General features: G+C 35.8%; 1 protein-coding gene across 3 annotated transcripts in view; it reads left to right on the top strand.

The window, feature by feature from the left end:
- PLXDC2 (plexin domain containing 2) overlaps nt 1-23,217 on the top strand; it is a 512,014-nt gene that overhangs the window by 377,817 nt on the left and 110,980 nt on the right. For all 3 annotated transcript variants that reach the window (XM_038529866.1, XM_038529863.1, XM_038529864.1), the window contains one exon: nt 11,035-11,134. In XM_038529866.1, coding sequence (XP_038385794.1) covers nt 11,035-11,134 — 100 coding nt within the window. The remainder of the gene's footprint in view (nt 1-11,034; nt 11,135-23,217) is intronic.

Below are 23,217 nucleotides of genomic sequence, written 5' to 3'. Positions count from 1 at the left end.
TTTGGCTCAGGTTGTGATCTCAGAATCCTGATCTCAGTGTTATGATATTGAGCCCCTGTTGAACCCTGTGTCAGGCATAGTGCTCAGCATGGAGTCTGCTTAATTTTTTCTCTACCTCTTTCTCCCCCACCTGACCCTCATTGTCTCTCTCTCATGCATGCTCAATGTCTCATAAATAAATAAATAAATAAATAAATAAATCTTAAAAAGAAAGAAAAGAAAAAAAGAAAAGAAAAGAAAGAAAAGAAAAGAAAAGAAAAAAAGAAAAAAGAAAAAAGAAAAGAAAAGAAAAAAGAAAAGAAAAGAAAAGAAGTAAAGAAAAGAAGTAAGAAAAGAAATGACTAAACTGCTTCACTCCAATATTCTGGAAAGTCTTTCCTGGCTAGTCATTATTATACTGTAACTCTACCCCCTTGAGAGCACAGGTAAGAGTGATTTGCCTTTCCATATCATTTATCTTATTTATTTTATTAATCTTTTAAAAAATGGAAAGAGGCTGTACACAGGTAAAAATAAATAAATAAAAATAAAATATGCACCCTGCTTTAGACAATGGAATTTGGAAAATCACTTTCCCATTTCCTATTCTGTTAATATCCAGCTGTGACCTAGAACCCATATTCTTTTTATTATTTTTAGTTACTATAGAATAATGATGCTTGTTTGCTCGATTACAGTAGATAGAGACCTAAAATTTGGGACCATGCATAATGTTACAAGGAACATACCTATTCACAGATTTCATTCCAAAACATTAGGGATTTGAAATCAGGTTTCTTACAATCCTGATGCTGTCTTTCCTAGTATACCAATAATTTATTGCATTATTTCTCCTAATATATGTTGCATTAATTGTTACTTCAGATACAAAGTAGGGGAGGATGTGATTCTTTTTGTTTCTCTTGCTAAATGGTTATTTTCTTTTAACCAGCTCATGAGAGGGACAGGCTAGTCATCAATTTCAGACAATGCAATTTAATAAGTCATGTAATCCTTCTATAGGTCAGCAGGGGGAAATCACAGAGAATGTATACCCTACCTGGGAGTCAGCCTATTCCATCCATTTTTTTGGTTGAATACCTTACCATCTCCTTCAGCAAATTTTAGAGGAGGTCGGTATAGACGAACCTTATTGTTTATTAAGTAAAATCACTTTCTAATCTATTTTACCATTTAAGTATTTAAACTTGGGCAGCCCCAGTTGCTCAGAGGTTTAGCGCCACCTTCAGCCCAGGGCGTGATCCTGGAGACCTGGGATCGAGTCCCACGTAGGGCTCCCTGCATGGAGCTTGCTTCTCCCTCTACCTGTGTCTCTGCCTCTCTCCCTCTTTCTCTGTGTCTCTCATGAATAAATAAATAAATCTTAAAAAAAGTATTTAAACTTAGTATACCTTAGTGTGACATCCACTGTTTCTATGTAAGAATGCATAGTTAATAAATCACCATTGCCAATTTGGTGTAGGTTTAAACGGCACCCTTAATGCATTTTTAAAAATTCTTTTAAGACTATTTCTTTTATTTAAACTGTAATGATTCTTCATTCATGGTGATCCTCCTAGAAGTATTGAAAGATGAACACTTGCTGAGCTTGTGGAATTTATGGAAAAAATAATTCAAGAGAATAAGAGAAAGCCAAGAAAAACTGAGCAATGAACCATTTGCCATTGATACGAAGTTATTTGCCTTTATGGCCGTTGCTCGGTGTGTGAGAATGTTGAACATGTGTTTATATAATATATATGCATCCAAAAACCTTTATAGTTGTGCCAGTAGAATTACATATATACATAGATAATACTTGTATATGTGAAATATATACCTATACATTATATATTCATATATTTTTATATTTTTATTCAAATAAAATTTATTTCATAAATTTATGATACAAGGTTGAGAGAACCCTGATGACATAAAATGCTAATTATAAACTCTCAAGAAATCATTCTAAAAAAGCTGTAGACACTAATGATTTTACATTATAGTTTCTTTATTTTAAATACACGAAATATAAAATAGTGTCTGCATGCCTTTAGGATCTAATTCATTTGCATTTGTGGATGTATTTTATTTTTGTAGTTATGTCACATATAAAAGCTCCTGATGTTTTCATTTCTTTTTACTTTCCACAGTTTAAGAAAATGACGAATTGAACCGTTTTCCCTTTATAATGTTCTAATAACAAATGCCATGGGTAGAAAGAAAAAAAGAGAAAGAAAGAAAGAAGGAAAGAAAGGAAAGAAGAAAGAAAGAAAGAAAGAAAGAAAGAAAGAAAGAAAGAAAGAAAGAAAGAAGAAAGAAAGAAAGAAAGAAAGAAAGAAAGAAAGAAAGAGAGAGAGAGAGAGAAAGGGCTACCTAGAATAAATAATTTCAGAAACAGAAACTTGGGAGCACCTGGATGGCTCAGTTGATTAAGTGCCCAACTCCTGATTTCAGCTCAGGTCATGATCTCAGAGTCCTGGGATTGAGCTGGGCTCCATGCTCAGTGTGGAGTCTGCTTGAGGGCTCTCTCTCCCTCTGCCCCTCCCCCCACTTATTTACTTAAAGTAAATCTTTAAAAGAAAGAAAGAGAGAGGGGGAGAAGCTTGTTCTAATGCTGGCTCTGTCCCTAGCTGTTATGTTGTCTTGGCAATGTATTTGATCTTTATGGGTACACTTTCTCCTTGAAACCCTTCTTCCCTCTCACTCCTAAGATGTCATTGGGAAGTTTCTCTTGCCCCAATCAGGCCACATCCCGTTTCCCTGTTCTGATGTTCCGTGACCAAAGAGCTCTTTTGTCTTTCCCTGAGGTCAAAGGCTTGTGCATTCTTCATGTCTTTCCAAGCCCAAGGAGTTTCTGAATCTCCTCTCTTTTCCCCTTATGTTTTTATTCTCAGCTGTAGGCCCAGATAAAGTTCCCACCATAGTTTTACTGTCTTGAGCCGAGTTCTCCAGACAGACATCAGCCTCATTATTTTATATGAAGCTCCAACTCTAGTTGTTAATTCAGTGGGGGGAAATCTTTAAATTAGAAGTCACACTGGTGTGTGTGTGTGTGTGTGTGTGTGTGTGTGTGTGTTTGTAGAATGGATATGTTGCCAACATTTAGATATCAGAGGGTTTTATTTATTTTTAAAGATTTTATTTATTTATTCATGAGAGACACAAAGAGAAGGAGAAAGAGACAGAGAGAGAGAGAGAGAGAGAGGCAGAGACACAGGCAGAGGGAGCAGCAAACTCCATGCAGGGAGCCTGACGCAGGACTTGATCCCGGGACTCCAGGATCACACCCTGGGCTGAAGACAGGCACTAAACCTCTGAGCCACCCAGGGATCCCCCAGAGGGTTTTAAATAAAAATACAGATTTGCATTGCCCCTTGAGAAATCAGAAACCTTTGATCACTTGATCTACATTTCTACATAGCAACAGTTGTCTGGGAAGCGTACTCAGGGTATATCCCCTCCAATTTCTCCCATAGCAATTTCTTCTTTCTTACCTCAGGCTAGCATTGGTTTATGTAGAGATCAAGTCTGAAAACCCTCTTTTAATATAGAGGCTGTCCTTACTTATCAACTTTATGTTGTTATCTGCTTCCAGATTTTCTATAATGTGTGATTATTGGAGATGGGGATGGAGGGATGTTAAGTACATACCTTTGGCTTATGGCTTTAGCTCCTTCTTTGCTTTCATACCATCAAGTGCTCAATATCTGGCATATGAAATAAAGTTCAGTAACTGTACGCTAAAAAGAGATTACAATAATTGTGCAAAATGTTAGCAATATTCAGGAAAGCAAATGGATTTTTATATTGTCAAATTTAATTGAAAGCCTTTCTGTTGGAATGCAGTTTTCAGAGAATTAAGCACTAATACTGAAGACTTTATGTGTTGCTTTGATAGTAATAAAGGAAAGCATGACTCCTTATAATTGGATGCCCTACTGAGTAACACAGAAGCCAGATCCAACATTTAAAGATGATGAGGTAGGAAGTTGAAGGTTGAATGCAGGTGAAAATGGATAAAATAGTAAGCTTTGGGTTTTCTTAAATGTCTATATATTAACCTACTTGACATTATGTTGCTGATTAACAAGTGAACAAAAGTGAGTTTAGAGTAATTCTTCTCCAGTGATAGGCATGTGATTCATACTTTGGAACACACACTACACAATCAAGCCCTTGCTGAGATGCTGTGTCGCCTATTAGGTAGATAGCTAGGTCCATAATGGAAACAAATGCATGTTTTGGCGAGGTTTGCAGTGCAGAAGAGAGAGGAAAAGAAAGTTCCATTACCTCTAACTCAAGCAGCATGCTGTTATCTCCCTGTTTTAGAGACAGACGTAAAACTTCACGTTTTATGTGTTGTGTTGGGCCCTTGAGTCCTGGAGAATGACACCACAGCATGCAAGAGAGAGCAGCTTTTGTCTCTGAATCTTCCCCCAAAGACCAGTGTGCTGTGCCCTACCTTGGCCCTTCCTTAATATTTTTTCCTGCCTTAATTTCGCCTGTTTATTGCAACTCCTTTCTGCATCTGTACTTCATTTGCTTCACCATATCACTTACAGAAAAACTTATACCTACTTAAATAATAAATGTATCTGTGTCCTGTAAAATGGAATGAAAATTAAAACACCTAATAATGGGGCACCTGGGTGATGACTCAGTCAGTTAAACGCCTGCCCTCGGCTCAGGTCATGATCCTGCAGTCCTGGGATCAAGTACCATGTTGGGCTCCCTGCTCAGTGGGAGTCTGCTTCTCCGTCTCCCTCTGCCCTCCCCCACCCTCATTCGTGCTGTCTCCATCTCTCTCTCAAATAAATAAATAAAATCTTTAAAGAAAAATTAATAAATAAAAATAAAACATCTAAAAAAATAATTTATAAATGCCTGCGTAAGCTGAAATGGAAGCATATTTTAGCTGGCGCTAATGTTCCTTTTCTATAACTATCCTTTGGAATGAATGTAATTGTAAAACTCATTTTTCAGAAATTTGTGATTCAATACAAATCATATAGAGGCCGAATGAAAATTTAGCCTTGCTTCAATCATAAAAAGGCAACTATTATAGGCACTTGAAAATAATGAAGCTACGTTTCTTTCTTTAAAAAAAAAAAAAAAAAAAAAGCCTCTATGTTTTAGAATTGGTACTGCTTCAGAATGGCTTCCTGAAAATGCCAGGAACTAACTTAGGAAATATTTTGAGAATGTGAATTTGTAGAAAGGATAAAAAAATATAGATTCCCATAAAGCTAAGTGTTTAGAGGTTTCATGCTTGGACATCATCATTGGCCGTAGCTTCTCTGATGATACTTCAGATCCTTGTACATAGAGAGTCTTCTGTGGAATAGATAATTGTGGCAATATGGCACAGACCTTTTCTTGTGCCAATTTTGTATGATATTGGCTATAAGTCTAGATAGTTTTTTATACACAGGCACGCACACCCCCCCCACACACACAAATGCTTGGTTGCTATTAGTCAAAGTAATTCAAGTTAAATGTGGCTTTTAATGGTACTCCTGATTCATCTTAATGGCCTCTAATTCAGTCTTGACATGGAACCCTGAAGACTGGTCTGACTTGCTCACAGAGAGCTTACACAGCCCAGTTTGTTGGCTGCAGTAAGTGAGAGGATGAATGATCCTTTCAGAGAATAGCCCCACGTCTTTGATGTCTTGAAATATAAAGATTATAGTCCAAGAAAGCAAGGTGAAAAGGATGTGACAATATCAGGTGGAAAGAGACAGACTCTGAAAGAAATCTATGAGAAAGCCTGGAATTGTTCATGTTTTCCTCATTAATGTCTTACAATATTAAGCATTTAACTCAACTGCCAAAAGTAGTGTTTTCAAAACCTGATACAGAATTGTTTCATAAAAGGCTTGGGGACCTTCTAGGAAAATGTAGGAGATTAAAATCTTCTCGCACATTTTCATTTTAATATTTAATCTGGATAAAAGACCATAGTTTTAGAAAATCTGTGCTTGTATCTATGAACTCTATAAAATTTTAAAAGCATTAGACACCAGGGGTATTGCCATAAAATCATCCTTTTCCAAATATTCCACTATTCATCTTGTCTGTCTCTGGACATTTTAGTGCTCTTCTTTGGTGTTGCCCAGATGGCCCTCTGCACAAGCAGATAACGCCTTTCCTATGGCCTGCAATGTGAAAGCACCCCTGCAGGTGTACAACACAGTGGCCTTGATGAAAAGTTCAACTCCATTCATTCTACTCAGACCAAGGCTGTGGTGATATCATTGACACTCCTCTTTCTCCCACTCTCCTCAAATCCACGGCATGTCTTGATAGCAGTGCCTTCCCATTTCATCTGGAATCCATCTTTCCAACACTTCCACCTCCTGCGTGTATCACCCTAATGCAGTCCAAGCCACTCATCTCTTATCCAGACAACTGTGATACCTTCCTAATTAGTTTCCCTGTCTCCCCTGGCCCCCTATAGTCTTGATCACACATGAGCCAGTGCAATCTTTTTGATGTAAGAGAACATCCTTCCTCTGTTCAAAACCCTCTAAACCTTCACTGTACAACATGAAATAAAATTCAGAGTCATTGACATGGTTTGTGGGGAATGCCTGCCCCCTATGCCCTGCTTCCACCACCTCATCTCCTTTGACAATCTTATTTACTCCTCCTGCTCCAGTGACAACCTTTGAATTCTGAAAGATACTGAAAGCATTTAAGTCAAAGCCTTTGCCTGTACCAGTCCTTCTAACTCAGAGTTCTCCTCAAATATCCACATGGCAGGCTCATGACTACCGAAAAGTCCTCTCATCACAGAAATTTCCTGTGACTCCTTCTCTTAAGGAGACCCCCCCTGACCCCCTTCTCTCTCTTTCCCACACATTAGTTTCCTCCTTAGCACTTACCACTTCCCAGCATATTCTGCTTTTTACATGTACTTGTTTTCATGTCAATCTCTGCCCTCTAGAATATAGGGTTAATGAGAGAAGGGTCTTTGTCCTGTTCTCTTCTATAATCCCTACAATAATACACGGAAAATATTTAGTTAATATCTAATAGACGAATGAATTCTATTTTATCCAATAGCATTGAGAGTATATATGCCTTTTGGGGAAAGTACTTTTTATGTAGTAGATAATAGTCTCAGAAATTTATTTTCTACTTTATATTTCCACAGTATGTCAAGATTTGTAATAGAGATATTTATGGCAGTAGTGGTTTGTCAGACACAGTCCTCAAAAGTCACTGTCCTATGAATAAGTATAACTTAGAAAGCTGGCAGCAAGTTAACTGTTTCTCTTAGAAGCAGACAATGATGTCTACTTACCTCAGTTCTCTTTATAAATGGAGTGTTTCACCCTTGCTAACAGTTTACTTGTTGAAGCTTAGAAAAGTCAAGATCATTCTATAGAGTGAAACCACTGAACAGAGGCCTAAAAGAGTCCTTACAGATCATCTACAACTATCTTCCTAAAGGACTGGCCAATTGATGATGGCATTTTTTTTTCAGTGACAGAAAACTGTCTACATTGTTAGCCTACCCATTTTGGCTTTGGATGGATTTTCCTTTGGGTAAATGAGTCTGTGTCTAGGTAACATAGACACATTGGTCTTCATTTTTTGGAATCCAGAGGAAAAAGAATCAACTAGGAAATGAAGAGATATAGAAGAGTGAAAGCAAGATGCAGAAAACGAAACTTTTCTGCTGGAACGTTCCTATCTTTCAAGTTTAATTGTACCTAGAAGCAAAGAGATATTTATCTGATTCCATGAAACCTAGGAGGAAGAATCATTCTTCATTTTATGTAGAAATATCCAGAGAAGTTTGTATTTGCTCTTAGGTCTCTGATAGAAAATGTATTGGTTCGTATTGCTGTGTAACGAATCACCCCGAAATGCAGTTCCTTAAAACAACTCTATTTCTTATGTCTCACAAGATATCTATGGATCAACTTGCCAGTTCTATTGATCTGATTTAGACTCAGCTGATCTCAACAGAGCTTATTCATGTGCCAGCTGTTAGCTGGTGGATTGGCTAGAGGCTAGCTGGTCAAAGATGACCTCTGCTGGAAAGGAAACATTTCTCCCTGTGCCTCTCTTATATTTTCAGCAGACCAACAGCATACATTCTCATGGAAGGTCTGAAGGCACAAAAACATGTGACCTGAGAAATAAACTCTTGTATAAAAATAAAATATTTGGGATCCCTGGGTGGCTCAGCGGTTTAGCGCCTGCCTTCAGACTAGGACATGATCCTGGAGTCCCGGGATCAGGCTCCCTGCATGGAGCCTGCTTCTCCCTCTGCCTGTGTCTCTGCCTCTTTCTCTCTCTCTCTCTCTCTATGTGTGTGTGTTTCTTGTGAATAAATAAATTAAATCTTAAAAAAATAAAAATAATAAAATAAAATAAATAAAATAAAATAAAATAAAATAAAATAAAATATCCATGGCAGTATAAGAGGTTTTTCCAATTAATAGCAATGCAGACTCAAGTTCTGCTTTGGGTAAGGGAAAAGAAGAAACACAATCGCTTACTACAGAATTATCAGTAAAATATTTCTCCATCTTGCAGATGAAATTTGCAGTCACAGATGTTGGAGAATGAGGGAAGTGACAAATACAAGTTAGCAAAGCTTTCTTACTCTTGATCAGGCATGTATTAATAATGCTATTTAGCAATTGTGAGTTTGTCTTACTAGGATATATAAAATATAACTAGAACTGCAAATATTGTTAATGTTTTTCCTAATTTCTTGTCTTCTTTAATTATAAATCTGTTGGGATGCCCAAGTGGCTCAGCAGATGAGCGCTTGCCTTCAGCTCAGGGCATTATCCTGGGCCTGGGGATCGAGTCCCGCATCGGCCTCCCTCGGAGGAGCTCACATTTTCCTATGCCCATGTCTCTGCTTCTCTCTGTGGATCTCTCATGAATAAATAAATAAAATCTTAAAAAAAATATAATAGTAATTATAAATTTGCCTATATATGTTGGCAAATTGAGTTTAAATAAAAATTTTTTTTAAAAGAGGCTAATCAAGCCCTGGCAAATTAAAAAAAAAAAAAGATTTTTGTTTATTTGCAAGAGAGAGAACACAAGTGGGGAAGAGGGGCAGAAGGAGAGGGAAAAGTAGGCTCCCTGCTGAGAGGGAAGCCTGAAAGTGGGCGGGGGGGGGGGGGGGGGGGGTTGGATCCCAGGACACCAAGATCGTGACCCCAGCCAAAGGCAGGTATTTAACCAACTGAGACACACCCAGGCACCCATATAAGTCTGCCTTAACTATAAATTACACTTATATTAGCATTTCTTCCTCAACATTGTGCATAAAACTGGGTAATAGTGTAATGTCCACTAAGAAAAGGAATTACATATATCGATACTGAGTGTGGCTTAGTGATCACTAAATAAAGTATATCAAAGCTTCATTTAGTAAATAACTTTTAGGAACAAAAATGTTGGCTTTGTTTTGTTTCTGCTGTACAAATATCAGAATACTTCTTTGAGTGTGAGCCAGTCTCAGGGCTCAGTTTCACGACCCTGAGATCATGACCTGAGCAGAAATCAAGAGTCAGAGGCTTACCTGACTGAGCCACCCAGGCCATCAATAAGAATAATTCTTAACGCTGATTAAAAACTGGATATGCTGATATAAAATCAGCAATACCTTAACATTGTTTATGACCTGACTAATATAGTACAAAGGAGTACAAATGTCATCTCCCATTTACTTGTTTTGAGATAATTCCATAAGTTTCAGATACATTAAAATTTCCTCTTAATTGGTTAATTTTAACAAAATAGCCCTGTCATAATTTCATGATGTCATGGACGAAAATAAGTCATACAGCCCTTGTTATAACTTCTCTCCCGGTTATTCTCCTTGCTTCTCATTGCTATGCTGTTTATTATGGTTTATACAACAAGGTCTAATCTAATATGTTCTTTAATGAATTATCCACAGATGGCCCACAGTCTGCTTATTTCACCTTAAGATTTGTTGGTACATTTATCTTTCCCTTGTTGTTTCTTGTCCTTTTATTTATTGCAGATGGTTTCATGCCCATTTTTATATCTATAAAAAATGGTAATAAAGATGGTAATCATATCTCCAGTGTTTCTTCTCGAAATCTAGAATAATTGGCTCTAAGAGTTTGTCTCATTTGTAACTATTTCATATATTCTCAACGTGTTTTAGTTTTTTTAAACTGTAAATGTTGGGCACCTGGGTGGCTCAGTGGTTGAGCATCTACCTTTGGCTCAGGTTGTGATCCTGAAGTCCTAGAATCAAGTCCCACATCTGGATCTTATGGGGAGTCTGCTTCTCCCTCTGCCTATATCTTTGCCTCTCTCTGTCTTTCATTAATAAATAAATAAAATCTTTTAAAGAATAAAGTAAACTGTAAATGTTAAAAATGTTTGTCATATTCAGATTTGGGTTCCACTGAGGCTTAAATTTAGGAGATGTGACCTGAAGATGACCATAATAATTCATAAGTTTTCCATATAGGTTTCACCAGAATAGTGAAGCTCAGCATCCATTAACACTTGCCAAGTTTCTCTATCTACTAATCAACGACAGTATTGTTAAATATATATTTAGCAGTGTGCTTATTTGTCTTTCTCTAGGTTTTAGATCTGTAAGGATCTAAACAAGGATTGTAAACAAGGATTTAAAAAAAAAACTTTTTTTGCAGAAACAAATGGTACAAGAAGAGTCCCTATTCCTGAAATGACAGCCAGGACTAAATGTATTCGTGGTGTACCTATATGTGTGAGGAGTTTTCAGCATTCAGCATCAGTTAGATTCTTTGAGAATCTGTTTACTTTCATCCTCAAACAGCTGTCTGTAGGACTGGGAACTCTGTTGTTGCTTTAACCCATCAGAAGCACTAAACAGATGTAATGTTTTGGTATTGTATGTCTGTCTTCTCTAGTATTTCCCACTCTCTCTCTCCCTGGTTCTTCATCTCCATCACCTGATTTTATTCAGTCAATGGAATGATCACGCTTCCCACCCCCACCCCTAAATGAAATTCAAATCTCACACATTACAATCTGCTTTTTCTCTTTCAGATTCCCGTCTTGGTCACACAGATAAGTTCAACCAATCACCCAGTGAAAGTGGGGCTGTCTGATGCATTTGTCGTAGTCCACAGGATCCAGCAAATTCCCAGTATGTAGAAGAAGGGTAATTGCAAAATCTGAGCCTGCTGTGGGGGTAAATTTAAAGGTGATTGATTTCAGCCAGTTGTGATAGTTTGAACAACAGAATCACTTAACTGAATGGTGCTTGTAAATTATATTATTTGGTTTATAACTCTTATTGATGTTTGCTATCTCTCTGTTACTCCTCAACTAATAATTTAGGTAAAGAGAAATTAAACAGCCAAGCCAACAATGTGTAATTTGGGTTTCTTTGGGATACTTAGCTTGGTTGCACAGATGTATTTCTTTCATTAATAAGAAGAACATAAAGGAATGACAGATTATTCAACTGATAGGTGCATGAATTTTATTTGTTTAGATTAAATTTATTAGCAAGAAAAGCAGCTTTGTGCCATTTTTATGTCTATTGTGTTTGTATAAGATTCTACAGGAAGGTGAAAGAGAAAGTATAAATTGAAGTAATAAATAAAAATTTCAGTGGAACTTTACCAGAGAAGATACATAATTTTTTTATTAAAGCATTTTTACTTATCTAGTCTAGTTTGCATTTGTGGAATAAAAGCATATGTGTTACTTGGGCAGCTGTTTGTCACATTAGAAATTCAGAATATTAAAAATTCATCATATTAGAAATTCAAAAACCACTGTTAGTAGTAGTTTTGATCATGTATACAGGCATCATTTGAAAATTTCTGTTTTTAAACCTCTATCTCAAGAAGAGTCCTGAGGGATACTTGGGTGTGTGAGTACTGAAGATGTTCATTTGTGTCCTAGACATGCTTATTCAAAGCAAGAGATGATAATAAAATACATCTCAAGATTAGATCATCTCTTTCCCTTTTTCGTTCAAAGTCCTTCTTATATTTCACTATACGGGTAGACCTAATTTATCACATGTGTATGTTTGGTCTTCCCTTGAACTAATTCTATTTAATTATGCCATCTCTCAAATACAGAAGGCAAATGGAGTGTAAATTATTTAGACTTTTAAAATTGTTAGAATTTTTGGATTGGCTGCAAATGTAATAGGGGTTACCTTACCACGGCAATTTAGAATGATGCTTCTATGTGGTAGTAATGCTTCGTGAAGGCCGTTAATCTTCCACAGCAGTTTCTCTTTATTAGCTGAGAATTACTGGGAAGTAACATTCAAGGGAACTGTTAAATCAAGGCAGATTTTCCAGAAATGAAATTAGACAGTGAACAAAGCAAGGATGTACTAGTGTATGCAGGCACATAATGACATCCTCTTAAATAAGAGGCTGTGTCCTGGGAGAGCCAAGTTGATTCCTGTTTGAGGACAAGTATTTTTCACATTCCTTCTTTCAGGATGTAAAATCAAGCATGACTTGAGTCAATATAACGCAAGTAAAACTCGAGTTTTAGTTTATTTGTGGGTACTTTTCTTCCGAGAAAGAACATTATTTGCAGCTTCCTCAAAAGACATCTTGATCTACATTGATGTTCTGCCATATTATTGTTTGGACAAAAAGACCCACCCAAGTACAAAAGAAAAAAATTTTTACAAATGTATTTTAATACGCAAGTATTGTCTCAGAACCCAGGCATGGTAAAATTGTACTTAGTCTGTAGAGCCCAAATTACAATTTTGCATCCCTTGTTATAATGCAGTAGAGTAACTATTATGTCCTGAGGAAAAATAACTTTCCCAAATATAAATTTTATAAAGTAAATTGGCAAATACCATATGAATTTTGGGAACAGATTGTGTCTAACGTTGAGACTCAGCATGCATCTCCAAAAATTCCACAAGAGTCAAGTTTAGGGAAAAGCTTCTCAGGCGAGCTGCATCCCAGAATCCCATTCCCATGCCTGTTTCTCTCACTGTTCTATCCTGAGAAAATTAGCCAAGAAAGAATGGAAGTTCTGAGTTTCTAATCCACTCATCCCTGCCTTTAAATGGAACCACATTTCAGCAAGAAAATTGGAATTGATGTGTTCTATTAAAAGTCTTTTGGGGAACAGAAAAATTTAAATCTCCTTAAACATCTGTTCCCACATTTATAAGGTATAAGTAATAGTATCTGTTACATGAGCTTCTCTATAGAAGGAGAGATATGGTCCCATTGTATTCTCAACCTAAAAGAAAGAAGAAGAAAGAAAGAAGAAAGAAAGAAAGAAAGAAAGAAAGAAAGAGGAAGAAGAAGAAAGAAAGAAAGAAAGAACGAAAGAAGAAAGAAAAGAACGAAAAAGAAGAAGAAAAATAAAGAAGAACAAAAGACTCAAGAAGAAAACAAAGAAAACAACTCAAAGTACATACCCATCCCATCCCTCCCGCCAGCTCAAGCCTCCCAAAGCCCAAAAGACTCCACCCCTCAAACCCCATCCGACCCTCCCCCGCCGACACTCCCTACCGCCCCCCTACACCCCTCACCTCCTCACTCCGCACTCCCGCCCGTCAGTCCTTACTTCCTCAGAAGCCGGAACATCCTTCTTTAGGCCAGAGATTAAGCTAGCCCAAGATTAGCATGGTATAAATTATATACAACTATTACTTTTTCCTGAGACATATAAGATGATTGCTAGAAAAAAAAAAAAAGATTCCTAGAGATCTGTATGTTACCTATTTGTGCAATCAGAATTTAGATAAATATTTAAATCATTTTCAAAATTCTGCTGTCTTGTTTAACAACCCTCATTATTAGGAGTCACCCTCACAGGGAATTTAAGCCATTCATCTCTGTTTCCCCTTTTTCTTCTCTGGAGTGAATTTAGGGAAAAACTGATCATTATCCTAAGTAATGAGTGGTTTCATTTCTTCTCTATTGCAAGGTACATTACATAGGACCCTGTTCTCATAAGATCAACTTTCTGTTCTTTTCATCATTTTGGTTACACGAGTTATAGAGCCTAGATCCTCAGCTTAATCTACCCATGGCAAATGGTAATGCAGACTGTAATCTTGAGAATATTTTTTCCCAGTGGAACCGTTATATAGTTGCTATACTATTCTTATCAGTTGGTGAAGGGTTGATAAAGCACTTGAAAAGCTGATAGGTAGGTTTAATTTGTTTATTGTAACGATTTCTCCCTTGTCTTTCATCATAATATTAACAACAAAAAACTTGCTCTTCAGTTTTTTAAAGGCTTCCAGATAGCAAATGAGTTCAATGTAACTTTCAAGCATAGTTTATTACTCTAGTCTTTACTTTCCAAAAGAGATCAGGTGATCTGAGAGTTTAAAATATCAAAGGGAATTCGGTATTGTTAGTAAATTAATAAACAGTTCTAAGGTTACAAAGGAAATTCCTTTGCTCCTTCCAAAAAAGAAAAAGAAAAAAAACCCTGATGAAATTAACCCTTATATCTAAAAAAATAAAATAAAAGATAAAAATTAGTTAGCAGTCCAGAAAGTATAAGGGATACCATGGTAGGGATACTAATCATGAGACCTTGAGAATTTTATTTAATTCCTATAACTTTACATACAAAATGGTCATCTTAATACCAAAGATGCAATGGGTATATAGCATGCAGTGCATTGGCACCAATTAAGCACCGTGTTTGTGTCCATATTAATTGTTGCTTCATCATCAGCATTGTCACTTTAAAAAGACAATGGTGCTAAGGTGTGTACACCCAGAACAAGGGCTCATGAGAGTGAGTCCACAGGAGATTTCTACCAGAATACACCTCGATGCTCTCTTTCTCTGAAACTTATTCTTTCTGTCATTTGTGTTTTGTGTGTCTTGGTGTGTCTGTCTATGTGTACATATGTCTCTGTATTACCTTCTGTTTTTCATAAAACAGTTTGTAGAATTTTAGAAACAAAAAGAACACAGATATCTACTGATCCAGCCTCCACAGGTACAGATGTGATAGTCCACGTACAATGACTTCAGTTATTCATTACAGAAATCCAGATGTAAAAACATACTTGTGATTATAAGCATAGTGCCTATCAATTCCGAGAAATTTGTTAAATAACATAGAATGTAAAGAAGAAAATTTAAATGGTTTGTAAATCTACCACAGAGAGATAACAATTAATGTTTCCCCCTATGTGCATCCAAGCTTTAGTTTATAGGATATACTATAAAGTATAAATATATACTTTTTGTACTTTATAGTATGCAAACACGTGCCCATTAAGAAAACTGACAATATTTTTGTCACCTATTTTTCTCTTAACAAAGATAGCACATTTTTTTTTCCTGCACTGCAGGAAATACCTAGCATGTGGCCATTAATAGTTTCAACAAATTCCTTTGTTTCATAATTCATGCGACCTGTCTGAACACTGGTTTGTCATGTTGGTTGCTTTTCATATTAATTACCTAAAACAGTGCTGAACATCTTTGTTTTAAATGTTGACACAACTCTTTAGAAATGAATATGTGGCCATTGACTGTTAATAGTTTTTTTATGTACTTTGTCAAATTGCTGTCTATAAAGGTTGTACCAATTTACTTCCCTACCAGCTTTTTATTAGTTATCCCATTTTGCCAGATGCTCTCAGACACTATTATCATTTTTAAACCGTGTAAATTTGATAAGCAAAACATGATATTTCATTGTGGCTTTAATATTCTTTTGATTACCAGAAAGTCTTCACATTGTCATGTATTTGTAGGTCATGTGTAATTTCCATAATTTCTGGCTAAATAGCTTTATTAAGTAATTCTCAGCCTCGGCTTGCATCCTTCCACGTTCTTTTACACAGTGTGCAGAGGTCTTCCCGGATAAATGTATGGCTCTCACTACTACCATTCATACTTGTTTGTTTCTCTCTGCTCCAATTTAACACTCTGTATTTCCATCTGAATCTCTAGGGTGCTGACCTTCTCCGTCGCTCCTCGCCTTTTCTCCACCTTCTGAGCTTAAAAAGCATAACATTTCCAGCAAAGAAAACCCAGAAAATCCACTCTTGCCTTCATGGTTCCTTTTATCTGGAAATGCAAAGCAAGGCCATTTTAGCAATGTGAAAGTTAGTTTTACGCACATGCAGAATTCTTGTCCAAAAAAAACCAAGCTGGAAAGCTGCTGACCTAACTTGAAATGGCTCTTCTACAAATTAACGATAACAGCTATTTCTGAACCCTTTAGAATACTCCATCTTATTCTTCTCTCCAGCAGTCCATTATCTGCTTCTTTCTTAACATCAATTCCTTTCTCATCAACATCTGCAGTTTTCAGTTTATTGACATTGTTCGTAATACAACAATTTGTTGCCCTGGATTTGTTGGTCATTATTATAAGAAACGTCAGAATTTTCAAAGATAAAACTCACAACTAATTTGGAGAGTAAATATATTTTAAAAGATACTTAGAGGTTCAGTGAACTCTTTGAGGAACGTCATATATGGTTTGTCATATGTGGTGTCCTTAGAAACTTTACAGACCAGGCAGCAATTTTTCAAAGAACTCAACCAAACTTATGTTTACAGACTGAAAAAAAGAAGAAGAACCTTAACAAACAAAAACGATTTTTTTTTTTTACTCTGCTAAATGTATTAAGCTTTAATTCTCAAAAAGCATAATAGCATAGGCCAGTACTGTCTAATGGGACTTTCTGCACTGATAAAATATTCTAAATCTGAGCCGTTTAGTATTGGTCTCACTAGCTGCATGTGGCTGGTAGCCCTTGAAATGTGGCTAGTGACATTTGGGAATTGAATTTTTACTTTTATTTCATTAATTAATTTTAAGTTAGAGATATACATGTGACCAGTGGTTACCATATTGGAAAGGGCAAGAATAGACCACATATGCATATTTAAATAAAATAAATATTAAATTTCAGGTATAATATTTATAGAACATACATTTTTCTTCTTCTTTGCCTTTCAAAAAGCCTTAGAATTTTAGATGTGATTAAATAATACATTTTCTAATATAAGCATTCCATTATAACTGATTCTCCCCAAATAAACCAATTTGTAATTTTGATTCACTGGTAGGACACCTCCATTATAATTACGTAGCAAACAATAATTTAAAACAAACAAACAAAAAAGAATTTGACAAACTATGGAGAAAATGAATAATCTTGGAAAAACTGAAGGTATTTTTTTCTTTCATAACCCAATTAAAGCTCTTTTAGAATACTGAGCTTCTCCTGTTATTTTAGTTATCAGGGTCTTTTCATTCATTTAAGGACACACATTACAAATCCTTTAGTAAATTGGGTCATCTTACCTTCTTGGTCTTCAAAATGGAAAGCACTTCAAAATTATTCATTTTACAGAAGATAAAGTTGCATCTCTTTCCAGCTTAGCTTCCTCACATGCTTTAGTTCCTACATGCATTTGCCCACTCAAGGCTCAACAACAAAAATAAATAGAAATCATGACATTCTCCCCATAAAATATCCGCTCATAAAACTCTTTCAGGATAGAAGGCATTATGCAAAATGATGTTCTATTGTTTAATACAGACATTTCAAACATACCCCATTTGATGATTTTGATTTTTTAAAAAGAAGCAAATGTTTAAGACTTTTCTGGATATTACAGATCACTGATGACTTATATCTAACATATTTCAGAATATTTTTTTAGAATTTCTATGAACGAAAAAGAATTCCTTCTGGGACCTATGACTAAATTGCTTTTTTTAATCTTTTTTTTATTCATTGACTTTTTATCCTATACCAATATGAGATAAAGTAAAATTTTACCAATATAGAGTGTGTCTCTTATTTAATAATTTATTTCAATATAACATACTAAAAGTCACAGAAAGGACTTCAATACATATTAAAAATTCAAGACATTTTAATATTTATATGTTTAATAAATATCTATTGAGTACCTATTAGGCTAGGTTTTATTGATCTAAGGAAGAGAAACCCAACCTAATGTACTTTTATTTTACCCAATATAGTGAATCATCTTTGCAGTGCTTACCTTACTGGGGAAAGCACAGAAAAGTAGCCAAAACAGTTCTCCAAAATAATCTAAGTAGAAATCTAATTTTTCTATCAAAGCCTATCTGCCTTTTTTAATTTTAAATTAGAGCCTCAGAGATTCGATATTCCACTTTTCTCTCTCAATTTTGCCTTTGAATTTATACTTTCCTCTGCCTTAATTTTTCTTAATTTTTCCCTATTACACAATGAATATTTCTATTTTAATTTATACTTCCCTACTACACAGATAATATTTTTATTTTTAATAATACTGATTGGATACCTTTTCAAACATACCCACATGTTAATTTTTCCAGTTGGATTTTTTATAGAAAGTTTAGTTTCTTGGAGATGTTGGGAGTTTTTCTTATACAAGTACCAAACAATTGCATGATTTAGCACTAAAAGCTTTTTTAAAACTTGATTTTAAAATACAGAAATCTTACTGCATCTCACCCAATTTTTTTAAGAAAGTCACAATTTTCTTTTCTCTCAGATTAAAACAGAGATAATCATGATATTGCCAATGTACATTACAAATGCTCCCAAAAAGTCACAGAAATAAAGTGGTATATTCCCCTGGGGGGAAGCACCATCTTCAGAGGAACATTCCCTAGATCAATGGGAACCTTGATGTTAGGCCTGAAGTCCCCATGTCACACCAGCCCACTAAGATACTGCTTGACCAGTTACTGTCCCAGTGTTCGTTCTGGCTCTCTTCTTGAGCAGAGGGTTTACTGAAGGAAATCAGTACATGCATTTTGTTTAAGCTGTTAGTAAATATACATGGATGGAGGTGAAAAGTGAAGATTGGTTTTAGATGACGTTTCTGATTTTCTTTAGGCATGCTCAAATAACTCATGAAATCTGACCATTGCAATTGGGATTTTAGTAGTTTCCTGGAACTTTACAAGCAGTGAGGGAATGATGAGAAGAAAATCAAGAGGTTCATATTAGTACTTCATTTTTCTCTGAATTTTGTTGCCTCATCCAAAATGAATTACATAATTATTTAATAGGATTAGAATACAGAAGGAATAAAAAAATGTTTGAAACAAAAGCATCTTCTGTTGGTAGCTGCTTGATATAACAATGCCAACCAGCTATTTCTGTTGATGAATTACAGTTTGTAATTCACTGTTATAATGCTCGGTCTCTTTTATTTTCTCATGTCCTCATGCCAGATATGAACTCTTAATTATGCAATACATTTACTATTTAATTAAAGAGTTCTCAGTGAATGGTGCTGTGTGTGGTGGGCTCAATTGGAACTCAGAAAAAAAAAAAAAACATTTGGGACCAATCATTAAGCATTGGCAATGCATCGGTGAGGCAATGTTAGCAAATCTTTTACTTGACAGTTTAGACAATATTACAATATTTATATAAATGGAAGAATCTGCCAATTTAGGAAATTACTCATACATTCTCTATGTGAATGTTAGCTTTAAAGACAGGCAAATAAACTAGATCATGGCTAATAATGCCACAGGGTACTCATTAAACTGTGTTCATTTCGGCCAGAGCGAATATTGATTGGAGAGGATTCCTGGTGTTTCCATATAATCACTCTGTTCCCTCCTGTTAATTTTGCTCAGAATTTCTAAAAGATGCAATTCATTAGTCATACTTTGAATCATGTCACCTTAAGATTTTGGATACTAAACTTTATTCTCTATGTATTAGTCTACTCAGAGATTTTGTTTCTTTTTTTATTATTTTTAAAAGCCCCTAATGGGTATTATAGTTGAACTTGGTTTAGTGAAGTTGTAAGAAAACAGTTAAAGCTGTTTCAGCACTACTAAGACTGAATGTTTGGTACAGCATTATTTTGGCTGACTTTCTAAAGAAGACACATGATCTAAATACATTTCTGGAATCTAATGAAAGCTTCTAATATTGGCAGGAGCTACCAGTAAATACATTCCTAATTACTTGTTTCTGACAGGGTATCTCTGAAATACAACAAAAATGACCATTTGGAAGCTGTCATTAATTGGCAGGTCATCAAACAAAAATCTTTCTCATTAATTTTAGTTTTGCTAAACTCATTTTCTCCCTATAGTTAGAGGGGTCTTGAGCAGGTGATAGAACTAGCATAGCAAGAAAGTTCACTTTCCTTTGACCCCATATGCATAATCAATAATTCACTTTCAGAGGCTCACAGTCATTATGTCAATAGTTTGAGATTAGGAACTTATAATATGAAGAGAAAATTAGTATTTTAAGCACCTCTGAATCTGATAGATACTGAGTGAATTGAGTATGAAAGAGACTCAGAAACCCCCAAACCAGTGATCTCATGACAAAGCCATATTATTTACTTATTTCCAAAAACTAAATTATTTAATAAAATACAAGGGAAAGCAGTATATAGGTAAATGTATTATTTAGACAAAGCAGAAGCCAGGTAATCTTTTTATGTGCTTTAAAATTAAAACTTTAAAAAAAATGCCTCAAGAACCCTTATAAATACAGTGAAATTAGCATTTTCTCTAATATTTACTAACGTTTACACCTTGAAAATTATATATGCATCTTTCCCTTACACCGAAAAGAAATGAGTCGGATTATGGTTCTTAAGCAGTCTTTTCCAATCTGATAAACCTGAAGGTACATTCAGCATATGGATTTTAGAATTTCTATGAGCCCCCAAAAAGTTCATTTTGGGCTACCTCTCCTTCCTCTTCCACAGTAGAATTTCATGGTGAATAATCAGAAATGAGTGAAAAGATATGAGTGGATAAAAGTAGAAATACGTATAAGTAATGTTTGACTTTGCTCCTGGGTATGTAGATATATCTACATTTCCTGAACACTTATTTTTTTTTTAAATTTTTATTTATTTATGATAGTCACAGAGAGAGAGAGAGGCAGAGACACAGGCAGAGGGAGAAGCAGGCTCCATGCACCGGGAGCCCGATGTGGGATTCGATTCCGGGTCTCCAGGATCATGCCCTGGGCCAAAGGCAGGCGCCAAACCACTGCGCCACCCAGGGATCCCCATTTCCTGAACACTTATAATAAAAGACAGCTCACTATCTCCTGGACACCATATTCCTGAGCCATGTCCTAGAGAAGATCACTGTTGAGTCAATTGATTTTAGTCAAAATTTAACTGTCTTGAAGCAAAAGTGGAAAACATATTCCTGGAAGCCTGATTTCAGAGTCTTAGTGTGATTTCAGTGAGTTTAGGCCTGTAGAAATAGACTAATACATGCAGCATATAACCAGCATGATGTATAGTTGCCATATTGAACATGTATTGAGCACCTGCATTTGAAAGGGATTGTTCTAACCAATTTACATTTTTTTAAAGATTTTATTTATTTATTCATAGACACAGAGAGAGAGGGGCAGAGACACAGACAGAGGGAGAAGCAGGCTCCATGCAGGGAGCCCGATGTGGGACTCGATCCCGGGTCTCCAGGATCACACCTCAGGCTGCAAGCGCGACAAACCACTGGGCCACCGGGGCTGTCCCAATTTACATTTATTATCTCATTTTTTTTGTCTTTTTTTTAATTTATTTTTTATTGGTGTTCAATTTACTAACATACAGAATAACCCCCAGTGCCGTCACCCATTCACTCCCACCCCCCGCCCTCCTCCCCTTCTACCACCCCTAGTTCGTTTCCCAGAGTTAGCAGTCTTTACGTTCTGTCTCCCTTTCTGATATTTCCCACACATTTCTTCTCCCTTCCCTTATATTCCCTTTCACTATTATTTATATTCCCCAAATGAATGAGAACATATAATGTTTGTCCTTCTCCGACTGACTTACTTCACTCAGCATAATACCCTGCAGTTCCATCCACGTTGAAGCAAATGGTGGGTATTTGTCTTTTCTAATGGCTGAGTAATATTCCATTGTATACATAGACCACATCTTCTTTATCCATTCATCTTTCGTTGGACATCGAGGCTCCTTCCACAGTTTGGCTATCGTGGCCATCGCTGTCAAAACAACTCAATGGTATAGATACTATTATCTCTGTTTTATGGATGAGGGAACAATATACAGAGAGGCTAACAAAGGAGCCCAGGGTCACACAGATATCAAGCAGAAACACTGCGGTGTGAACCACACAAGACTGTTCAAGAGCATGTACTATCAACCACTATGACATAGGACTTCCCAATATTTGATACATATTTTTTCAATAGACATATAGCGTCCCAAATAATTCCTGATAGAAATGATAATATTCAAGAAATGCCTTCCTGTCATCACAGACATTTCAAGAGCTAAATAAAATGCTGCTAACATTACTTTTCCATTACAATTCACCAAACTCAGGCAAGCTTATTAGCATAAGGCTCAAGTCTTTCTTTAATAGGAAATTTTAAATATATTTCATCAACAGTCTTTTTTTTAAATTTTTTTAATTTTTTTATTTATTTATGATAGTCACAGAGAGAGAGAGAGAGGCAGAGACACAGGCAGAGGGAGAAGCAGGCTCCATGCACTGGGAGCCCGACGTGGGATTCGATTCCGGGTCTCCAGGATCACGCCCTGGGCCAAAGGCAGGCGCTAAACTGCTGCGCCACCCAGGGATCCCAACAGTCTTGATTATAATAAAATCTTTTCCATGTTTATCTGATATTTAATTATTAAAGTTTGTGTCAAAGTCTCCCACCTAGCCTATTCCTCAGGGATACTGTTGAATTTGCTGATGAATGATTATAAATTCGTTCATGTAATATAAGCACTAATTATCAAACCTTCCTCAGATATGATACTGTATATTTAATAAATAGCAGTACTAAATTTTTAAGATGGCTTAAGTACTGTTTTTCTTTTATTAAAGAAATTTTATTCTAAATCTTTAAAGCAATCAACTCATATTCTGGTAAAAAGTAACTTTATTTACTAAGCTGTGAATTTTTTTTTTTAGGCTGTGAAACATTTTTAATGGCTACTCATTCTTAAAGGACTCACTTTAGCTTTAGTTTTAAAGAAGTGGTGTCATCTTACCTTCTTTATTTTATGTGAGACTCTTTCAAAACATATAAATCTGTTAAGAAAATGTCTTCAGTATATCCTGGGTAACAATGGATTGGAGCCCTGCTAGCAAAGTGCGATATCTGAGACCATAATCAACATTTCAACTTCATTGATTAAAAAAAGCCTTCTGGGTATATCAGCACATGATTTTCAGGGTTTTTTTAATGATCAATCTCTTCACAGGGATTATTTTAAATCTTCATTTTAAAAC

Source organism: Canis lupus, chromosome 2 (assembly GCF_011100685.1).
Source record: "Canis lupus familiaris isolate Mischka breed German Shepherd chromosome 2, alternate assembly UU_Cfam_GSD_1.0, whole genome shotgun sequence".
NCBI classification, from domain to species: Eukaryota; Metazoa; Chordata; class Mammalia; order Carnivora; family Canidae; genus Canis; species Canis lupus.
The sequence above is the reverse complement of the archived record's forward strand: the minus strand, read 5'-3'. Positions and strand labels throughout refer to the sequence as shown.